This window comes from Bison bison, unplaced genomic scaffold (assembly GCF_000754665.1).
Source record: "Bison bison bison isolate TAMUID 2011002044 unplaced genomic scaffold, Bison_UMD1.0 scf7180017864518, whole genome shotgun sequence".
NCBI classification, from domain to species: domain Eukaryota; kingdom Metazoa; phylum Chordata; class Mammalia; order Artiodactyla; family Bovidae; genus Bison; species Bison bison.
Genome location: NW_011495071.1, coordinates 16225743 through 16236772, shown reverse-complemented (window position 1 = coordinate 16236772; position 11030 = coordinate 16225743). Strand labels below are relative to the sequence as shown.

Below are 11030 nucleotides of genomic sequence, written 5' to 3'. Positions count from 1 at the left end.
GTTCACAGTTCTTGTCCTGTAACCTTACTGAACTCATCCATCCACGTGTGGTCAGGCAAGGGTATGGCTGGGCCCTTTGGAAGAGGAGGTCAGCTCCCTATGAAGCCATCTTTTCCCACCTTCAGGAAGCTATCCACCCTGCTTCCCCCCCCTCCTCACCCCCCCCATGTAACAAACTCTACTCCTTTGTAGATCCTTCTGGAATCCCAGTGGGCAATTTAAACTTGGAAATGACTCAAAATACTACATTCCTTAAATTGACTCTAAGGAGATTTTGTAACTAAAGGTCATAATTTGCTTTCCTGTTCTTTTTCCCACTCTCAGATTTTGCTCAGCTATGGTACCTAATACAGATAATCAGAGGCTGCAGGGCAATTCAACAGCAAGGTAAAGGTAATCCAAACATAACTGCCAGGAGGAGAACTATCAGGATGTTCAAAATTTTTAAATGGTCTTCTATCTCATTTTAAAGTTCCCTGAGAAAGAATAAAGTGAAAGAAAAAAAAAAAAAACCTGAAAGCTGAATCCTTTTACTCTTAGCAATAATTCAAAGCCCCCAGTTCTTAGATTAATAGGATTCTCCTTAATTTTCTTATTCAGCTCATCCTAGTCAGGAGGGTCTCATCCCAGTGTGTGTGTGTGTGTGTGTGTGTGTGTGTGTGAAATTATGTTTCCCTGGGTAACTACAGCCCAGGCTGTTTCCCCAGAAATAGGAAGGATTTCTTCAGGGCTTTTTGATCTATACTGGTCTTTCCCCATGATACTTGAAAGGACCCAAAGAGTTGGTACCTTGCACACACTGTATTATCATAGCATTGCTGCTGTACTCACAGAAAGTTAACACAGGCCAATCAACCCTAACAACCGTTAGGGTGGGAATTCCAGTCAACATGTAGTCCCAAGACTCTCTTTAGGGTTGCCAGAGACCTTAATAGGCACTCATCTGTGGTTGAGAGAAAGAGGGTGGATGACAGGTACCGTCTTGGTTGCATATGCAACAGGATGACTATTTCAGTTGTCCATAGTCCACAAGGATTCCTGAACATACATTCACTGGAGGAAATGAGAAACCACAGGTTAATCGTGATGTGATGGTTACCATATTTGGGAGAAAAATGTCTCCTTTTTCATGGACGGGTATGTGATATATTTCTTCTTCGTAGCAAAGCCAGGTATTTGTAATTCCTCCTCAAGGACTTGCTCGATTTGTATTCTTCCCCGCAGTGTTTTCAACATTTGTGAATTTCAGGCTCTCCTGTAAACGTTGTGTTTCTGCCACTCCAGGCTGCATTGATTTGGGCTGCTTGAAGTGGTTGAGCCTGGGATCTACCACTTCGGATGCATTGCATCCTCTGTGTTCCCAAAGATTTCCTAGGAGAAGTGCAAGCACACGTATTTTTAAGGACATCAATTTCTAGATCTTCAATTTTCATTTGTTTTCTTTTTTAAAGACAACCTAATGATACGTCGTTTTTAGTAGCCCTTCTGTTATTTTCTGAAAGAAAGGCATACTCCTCACTCATCCCAAAACTTATAGTGCATTGCCACCCCCCCACCCCCACTTTTTAGCAAAAACCTTGGAGGGGGAGTGAGGAGAACAAACAAAAAAGAAACCTATATTCCTGAACCGTAGATCTTTAGGCTTCCATGCATTTCCATGTTTTAAATATTTCTGTTGAGAAAAGTATTATAAATTGTGTATTTTTCCCAGTGTGGGAATTTTCTGAATCTAGAAGTGTGGTAGAATGGTAGAGTGTGTGTGTATGTGTGCGAGTCACTGAGTCATGTCCAACTCGTTGCATCTCCATGAACTGTAGCCCGCTAGGCTCCTCTGTCCATAGACTTCTCCAGGCATGAACACTGGAGTTGGTTGCTATTTCCTTCTCCAGGGAATCTTCCTGATCCAGGGATCGAACCCTGGTCTCCTGCATTGTAGGCAGATTCTTTACAGTCTGAGCCACCAGGGAAGCCCATCTTATCCATTTATTCTCAAATTGTGCAGAGCTCTTGAGGGATATTCTCCGTAGACAAAGCAAAGATAGCACAGGTAGGGCAAATCAAACACTAACAATGGATTTAGGGGTACTTTTTAAATGCAAGCAGTTCTTTTCAGCTCTGTGTTGTGCTCAGCTCTAAGAGATGTCATTGCTGCTGCTGCTGAGTCGCTTCAGTCGTGTTCGACTCTGTGAGACCCCATAGACAGCAGCCCACCAGGCTCCCGCGTCCCTGGGATTCTCCAGGCAAGAACACTGGAGTGGGTTGCCATTTCCTTCTCCAATGCATGAGAGTGAAAAGTGAAAGTGACGCTCAGTTGTGTCCGACTCTTAGCGACCCCATGGACTGCAGCCTACCAGGCTCCTCTGTCCATGGGATTTTCCAGGCAAGACTACTGGAGTGGGGTGCCACTGCCTTCTCCGAAGAGATGTCATTAGCTGGAAAGAAAAGTATCTTTAAAGAACCAAAGACTTTAAAGTTTAATGATAATGATTCTTTTAAATGTAATTGAAATATTTTTGAGAAAGACCACATTTTTCGAGATATACTGGATAAAATTCACAGAATCAAGTTTTGCATGGTTTTCCTATTCAGATTTGATGCATATTATTTAAGGCACCAGTTAGATTATTTTGTCTAAACACTTTGTGAGATATTTACACTAATTTCTACTTACTGTTAGCAAGAGATATAATTAATTTCTGGCAGCGGGACTAATTAGATTTAAGTATAAATACTTTTCTTCTTCTTTAAACACATAGGGAAAATTGATCATAAGAGCTGCTAAAAATAGTCAAATGATATTTTTATTCTCAGATCTTATTTAATTATTCCTTGAAATAAATACAAAAAGTTCAATACACAAACACATCTATTTACTGAAGGAATACAGTGCCTTTTATATTTCCAGATTTATAATTAATTTACAGTGTAAGCTATGTATTACTTTGCATTTTGAAAAGTTTAATAGATTGTTTCATCTTGGCTTTAGAACATATACAACTAAATCAAATTTTATTTTAAGTCTATATTATTTTAATATTGGCAGTTTTTAGCATTTTCCCTTATAAAATGATTTCCATAATTATTTGTCAGCATTTTTAGCATTTCTTGGAACACATATTAAAATTTTTTAATTAAAAATGAAGTCAGGTCTATATTGAGAAAAAGCTAAGTTGACTTGGCTGATTGGGTTGGCTTAAAAACAGTCTTTGCCAGTTAGGTCATAGGGTGGGTATTTTCCATAAATTAAATATACAAAAGCTGCAGATTCAAGCTTTTTATAAAACATATTTGAAACACACAAAAATATTTGATTAAAATTGTATTGGTGATGAAATTAATAATATTTTGATTTTCTTAATCCTCTCTGAATAATTTGGATAATCCAAGGTGCTCTAAGTGAAGGAGTTGAAGGAGTAGTGGGTATAATTAAGAGTTATTTCATATGTCTTGGTAAAGTACTTCTGGATTTCTTCCCAGAAATTGAGATAAGTGAATGAATGAATCTAATGCTTGGGTAAGAAATACTTTTGCAAGTCAAATGGTTTCCAATTTTTGCTTCTACAAATTTATATGCATTATCAGCTGGCAGATCATTAAAAAATAGTGTTTGATGATAGATCACTGAGTGACTACATAGCTCAGAATGTGCTCAAAGGGTGAACAACTTGTCTATACAAACTCCTCCCATTCTTCTTTTCATTTGATTTATAGAAACAAGATATTTCAGGATTTATATCATTAAGTCAATATTTAGTCATGGATAAATAAGTTAGAAAGCCTAAAATGTTTGCAAAGCCTTATTTATCTCATTAGGAGATAAAGTTATGATAAAATTTTAATTTTTATGATTTATAATTATTTTTCAAAATTTATCATCTATGTTGTATTGACCAATTGTACTGATGATAACTGTAACACTAATTCAACTAAGAAGAGATTATTTTTAAACACTTAGAGCCTTATAGTCAAAGAAATAATAGAAGATTTCAAATTTCAATTATAAGCCTGATAATGGTGATTAGTAAAATTATTTGAAACTTAAATGTATTATATTAAGATAAAATTCTGAGGGAGAAATGGAATAAGAATGCAAATTTTAAAATGAAAAGATGCAAAATGGTCCCATGTTAAAGAGATTACTCATGTATTTTTAAACATGATGATGGTATCAAGTTTTGGTATGTAGATTTCATGGAATACATCTAAAACAGTAATGCAGTCATTTTATTTTATGTCACTATTTATAGTCTGCTGGAAATCATATCATTTCCAAATTTGTTCTTTAAAGTTATGATGAAAAACTTACCTGTCAAATTAAAAATTTATAGGGGGACATATATTTTAAAAAATTCTTTTAGGGCTAAATTAGAAAAAAAAATGACATAGGATATATAGACACCCTAGTTCTATAATATGATGGCCATTGTCTCTGCCTCTTGCTGAGAATCGCTTCGGACTTAAGACCCTGTCATCTTGGCAGGGTTTTCTTGTGATGCTCCTGAAGCTTGGTGCCTATGGGCCTAGTCAGAACCTTCCGTCTGCCCTGTGCTTCTCAGAACATTGTCTTCCCAAAGCTTTTGAATATTTTAGTCTTAAATAACATTTTTCTGCTACATCTTTATTTTTTTTTCCCCCAGTAATGAATTATGTCTAATTCAGTTTTCTCTGTCCTCTGTTAATCCCCAACTCATTTCAGGAAGACTCATTGATTTCCTTACCATTTGCCCTGCTTCTCATGTGGGTCTCTTTCCTTACTTAATTCATAGAATGAACACTATTTGTTGGATCTGAGCAGTGTTTCTGCTTTCACTTCTCTTTCCTTTCTGGCACATTCTTTTGTTTCTAAAAATACTCTTTTAGATTTTAGGATTTCCCTGATTGTGAAAAATAAATCTGCCCCAGACCTCTGGATTTAAGTGATCTTATCCATTTTTTTGTCTCTCTAAACTGGATAATTACACCTAGGAGATATTTTCCCAATAGACCACTAGCTAATCCAAGCCTGAATTCAGTTATTATTTCGCCTGTCTCCTGTTTAACATGTCCAGTCTTTCTGTGCCTTTCTTCAAGCCCTAATTCATGCATTTCTCAAAATGCTGTCTTGGGCACAGGCAGTAATAACTATTTATTTATTTTAAAACATTTTCCCTTGTAATTTATCTCATGATCCTTTGACTATTTTGTGCTGATGTCTGTACTTTTCTCCTGTGTTCCAGAACTCTATTAACACATAACAAACAACCCCAACAACAATTTTCTTTACATCTCACAATTTTAAGGGTCAAGAATTTTGAGCTTGGCTGAGTAATTTTTCTGCTCCTTGTGCCATAGATAGAGGTCACTTGGGGATATTCAGCTGCCTAATGGTTCAGCGAATCTTAGAAAGGTTCCTCATGCATATGGTGCTTTGGAGGAGACGGTTGAAAAGCTGGTCTCAGTTGAAAGTATTGATCAGGGACCCAACACATGGCACACAGCATCTCTAGCATGACAGTCTCAGAGTTATCAGACTTTTTGTGCGCTCAGTTGCTCAGTCAAGTCTGACTCTTTGTGACTCCATGGACTGTAGCCAGGGATCAGAACCATGTCTCCTGCATTGGCAGGCAGATTCTTTACCACTGTGCCACCTGGGAAGCCCCATTAAACTTCTTACCTGGTAGCTTAGGACTCTGAAAAGAATGTTCCAAGAAGCCTGAGTGGCAGCATCAGAGTTTCTGATGACCTAGCATTGGAAATCCTGAAATGTTACTTCTACCACGTGCTGCCTTCTGTTGGTCAAGAAAGGTACGAAGACCAGCCCAGATTCGAAAGGCAGGGACATTAGAACCCACCTCTTTATAGGAGGAGTAGAAAAGAATTTGTGGCCATCTTTAATCTACTTGTGTTTATGTCATCCCTTTGCATGGCTTGGCTGCCCTAACTGTATCTATGGAGTCTCTCTCTGAACCTTTGAATGAGGCTTCACGATATTTCCTTTTTCCATCTGAGAAACTTATTCCAGGCTGATTTTTGAGAGTTTACTCCTCCGAATAAATTTCACTGGACTGTAGTCACTCTTTCTGATGGACAAACAATTAAAAATATACCCCCCTTTTTACATTTTTTATTTAGGGTAGTTATATTGTATGCATCTCCTAAACACTTAAAAAAAATCTCTCTCTTGTTCTTCAAGATCTTCATTTTTGTTTCATATCTGCCTAATCTGTCTTAAAAAATTCTATCATTCAGTTTAATCGGTCTGTCTTTCTTTATCTTGTTTTCATTGTTTCACCACTCTTCTCATGAGAGGCTGAAGCATATTTTTGAAACATCTCTTTCCTCCTCGATTACTTGAAAAAACTTGATTTTGTAGACTGTGTTGGTTTGAAACTGACACCAAGATAGGATTTGATAAGAAACGTCTATGAAAGATAAAGGGAAGGAAGCAGGAGGAGGCAGTGGGAAAACTGCAAGTCTGACAACTGAGAAAGAAAATGGAGATGGACGAATTGAATAGGAAGAGCTGGAATTTTCAAGCTCAAGTCACCTGTTAGTGAAGTTCCCTGCTGGCAGTCTTGGGTTCGCAGTGGAGCCCCTGCTGTGCTGAGTCACAGCTGGGAGTAGCTCATGGGGCTATGTGCCCCCTGCAGGAACACGGTGGGGGGTCTAACAGGGCAGCTGGTGGGGCTTTCAGTCAGCTCTGCCTGCTGCACGGAGAAGCTCAGGCCGTCACAGCGTAGAGCACTGTAGATGCTAATGGAAGCCAGGGAGGAGTACGGTGCTGCAGTTTGGTAAGAGCTGCTCATGAGGCTGGATTTTCTCCTTATCTTGAGACTTCCATCTCTAGTCCCCGGGAGATCCTGCTGGCACTGGGGGACATGGATTCACTGACTTTGGCAAGTAGGAAGTCACATTCACAGGGGATAAGGTCTAACTCTATCATGTACCACAAGTGTAATTAACCTTGGTCAGATTTCTGTGTCTCAGTTTTTCTCAGCTCGGAAGGAAATCTTGCACAAAACTTTTGAGAGCTCTTCTGGCTCTGACGCCTTCCAGCTCTGACACATTCAATACTCAGAGCCTTGATGATTCAGTAGAGCCTTTGATCTCTTATCTTTCCAAATTTATTCTTGTGAAAAGGATGCTTACAACTTTTCATTGTCAGAGAGCTGACTCACTGAGACAGAGCTGAGGTGTGACTATAAACATGGATAAGAAATTTTCCTCAGACATAAATGGTCTAATAGCAGCAGATGATTGCCAAAGACATTAGTTTTGAATAATTTAACATAATGTTATCTACTGTGAGTACAAACACTAATCAGGAACATTAGGTAATTCTGATTTAGGTACAGGACCCCAATATATGAAACGTGCATTTTCATGCTAGCACCAATAGCACTTACATAACTGCCTGTGCTAACGATGGGGAATGAGTCTAAGAAGTACATTTGCTACAGAGATTTGCAGTGCAAATCCTGGTTATTAATTTTACCTTTTGTTAGATATCTTACAAGACGCATCTACCCAATCTTAGGAAATAATTTTTATGTTTAATGTGTCGACAGATTAATTACACACTTAATCTTAGACTGGTGTATGTAGAAGATTAGCATATTGCTATGTGTGAAGCATTCTGAGTTTGAATAAAGAAGAAAAAGGGAAGAGCTATTTACCTTGAGCTTCAAGCCCATTTAATTTAAATAATTTTACAAATAGGGAAATTGAGGCCTAGGTTGTTTGTCTCAACTGCCCAATATCACAAGATAATAACTCCTAAGAATTTTATTTTGCTTCTGTATGCCAGATACCTTTATAAGTTCTTTATATATATGAGCAACTTTAAGAGATGGGTAGAACCACCAGAAGAGATGGACACTGTTATTTCCACCGTCTTACACATGAGGAAGCCGAGGTATGAAAGGGTTGAATTATCTCTAGGGCACTTAGAAGTGGCAAAGCCAGGATTTGAACCCAGGCAGTTTGGCTCCAGAGTCCATGCTTTTAACCCTATACATACTTTACATACTTCCTCATCAGTATAGTGTGTTAAAAAAGGCAAGCCTGCACTGGAAATTGGATCTCTTGATTTCCTATGTGTCTTTTCCGTAACACCAGGGTTAATTAGAAACAAGCCTATTTTAATATTTTAAAACTAACACAGCAACTGAAACTGTACAAGTGGCTTCCCAGAAGTCCTACTTTCTCCCATGAGGACCCCAAAGGCAAGTCTCCCCAGTCTCTGCCTCCACACCTCCCAGGAGAAACTCGAGCAATGAACATTAATTAGCAGGTAGGAGTCATTTATAATTGATGAACCACATGCTTCAAAACAAATGACTGATTATGAAGTGGTTTCAGGTTACATGAAAAGCTTTTTCCCAGAAATAAGCTAAACTCTACTAGGAATAATCTCCATATCTCATTTGTTGATGAATTCTCCATTTGCTCCTCTTCCTGAGTCTCCCGGGGTCCTGTGCTTAATCATTCCCAGCCCTCTCACCACCAGCCCTAGACCCTTCAGCCTTAATCAGTGGCGTTCTCACTGAGTGACCGCCTCTTTGACAGGACCCTAGGTTGCTCTGTTGGCCTGGCTGACACCTAAGGCAGGTGTCCCCTTGTAGCAGGAAGTAGCAGGAAGCTACTGCAGAGAAGAACGCTTCTTTTGACTCAACTCCTGAACCCATCATCCAGCTGGACTTTGCATGAGCTTACGGACATTCGAACTGAGCAGCTTCTTTGGTCATCTGTGTAGCAACCCATTGATTTGCAACTTGATGGTTTATTTAACCAATGGTTTCTGTTCTCGTTAGGAGCCAGTAGAATAGCAAAAAGGTACTTGCTGAGACTATCAGTGATGAAAGCTGATTTTCTGATTGACTGAAGCAGAGTGCATTGATTGTCTCTGCCCCTGTTTCTCAAACATAGCTCAGACCTCATCCTGATTCATGTCTTTTCAAAAGTTAGAACCTTATCACCCCTGTCGTGGGGTAGTAGAGAAGGGGCAGGATTACAAATTTCAGGGGGCCCTTAGGAGTGTGGACCTACTGGCATTCCATTAAGGAAGATGCACAGAGGGTAGATGAGTGAGTAACCATCAGACTTTGCTTTCTATTCTTAGGCACTGGTGAGAAAAATCGATGCCTCGGACAATATCTACACCACAGAGTCCACCACGGGGAACCTGTTCAGCCTGACCCAGGAGGGGGCTCCCTTGTGCCGCATCATAGCTAAGGTGAGCGTCATGGTTGGGGGCCAGGGTGACAGGCCTCGGGAGAGTGTGAGGAAGCTAGTTTGGTGGGGACAGCTGTTTTCCGCTCTAAGTATCAACTCTCCTCCCCCATCTTCACATATCTTAACAAATCCAAACCAATCATATCTTCCAACTTAGGTTCTTGGCTGGATCTTAAAAATGCCCGCTGTCACTGAAATACTGCATGAGGAAAAGACAAAATTGAGAAAGACTGTGTTTTTTTTTTTTTTTTCAGTTACCATGGGCGCTGTAATTCATTAGACTCACGGTCAATTTGCCCCTGAACTTGAGACTCAAATGCTTAGAGCAGTGGTAGGCAATCCGTAGCCCTAGGACCTCACTAAGGTCTTTGTTTTATCTTTGCCTTTTCTTTCTTCCTTTCCTCTTTTCTTCCTTCCTTCCTTCTCCACCTCCTTGCTCCCTCCCTCTTTCTTCTTTCCTTTTTTCTCCCTCCCTCTTTTCCTCCATCCCTCCATTCTTTCTTTCGTTCTTTCCCTTGAGAAATGGCATCACCCTTGGGGATAGAATGATGATCAAACTGGAAGCAGTTATGTCCTCTAATAAACTTCAGATGTCAGTCACAAGAAGATGCTTGAGCTTGGTGGTTCTCAGTCCTCACTGGGCATCACAACCCCTCAGGGAGTTTTTGGAAAATAGCCGGTTTGCCCCACCCAAGGTTTATCAAGGTCCTGGGTTAAGACCTGGGAATCCACATTTTAAAAAACTCTACAATTCTATCCCCAGTTTTTAAGGAATCTCTCTAGGACAACCCAGAGGGCTAGGTGGGGAGAGAGGTGGGAGGGAGGTTCAGGATGGGCGGGACACATGTATATACATGTGGCTGATTCATGTTGATATATGGCAAAAACCATCACAATATTGTAAAGTAATTATCCTCCAATTAAATAAATTAATAAAAAAATTTAAAAGCTTTTCAGGTGTTTCTGAGGCATGGCTACTCTCAGAAATAACTGCTCTAAGCCTTTATAGAAATCTGGAAGAGCAGGGTAAATGTCAACTTGGCTCAGGGGAGAAGTGGATTATATGGTACCTCAATAGCAAATGTTTGAGTGTGCTCTCCACTGAGCTTAATGCCTTGCAAACATTATTTCTTTTAAATCATAAGACCATCCTAATAAGTAGTTACCTTGTTTTCCCTCATCTGTGGTTGAGGAAATGACTTGAGAGGCTTACTCAAGGTCATACAGCTGATAAAGAGTGGAGTCAGAATTAGAACCCAAGACTCTCTAACCTGGAATTCATGATCCAAAAGCCCGCAGTGGTGACTTCTGGTTCAGTCTTTGGCCCTTCAGCTTCTTGGGCCAAAGTGTGACTCAGAAGTTCTCAACCCTGTATGCATATTAGCATCACTGGGAAGCTTTAAAAATTTCTGCTAGTAAGTAACCAAGCTGAATTTGAACCTGGCTGTTTGGTAGTGAAGCTATGCTCTTGTTTGCTGTTCTGAACTTGCTCTCAGCAACTAGGCTCTCTCTTTTTCCTCCTGCCTGCCTCCTCCTTCTCAACCCCCTCCTCCCATGCCCTCCTCCCTTCTCTACAGCCTTCATTATCTCCTGCATCCTTACCATATGTCAAACACTGTGCTAGCTTTCCCTTCATCATCTCATCTGATCCTCCTGATAATCTAATGATGTGTTACAATCATAATTCCCATTTTTAAGATAAGGGGACAGAGACTCAGAGAGAGGGTTATGTGCCCTGAATGCAGATGAGATTTTAACTAGATCTGCTGACTCCAGAGACTTAATCTCAGCCTTCCTCTGTCTCCAGTCCTTGGTTG

The 11030-nt window shown here is 39.8% G+C and overlaps 1 protein-coding gene across 1 annotated transcript in view; it reads left to right on the top strand.

Moving 5' to 3' along the window:
• Positions 1-11030, top strand: part of INSC (inscuteable homolog (Drosophila)) — a 138311-nt gene that overhangs the window by 73064 nt on the left and 54217 nt on the right. Inside the window, exon 5 of the mRNA XM_010830562.1 lies at positions 9101-9214. Within this exon, the coding sequence (XP_010828864.1) occupies positions 9101-9214 (114 nt within the window). The remainder of the gene's footprint in view (positions 1-9100; positions 9215-11030) is intronic.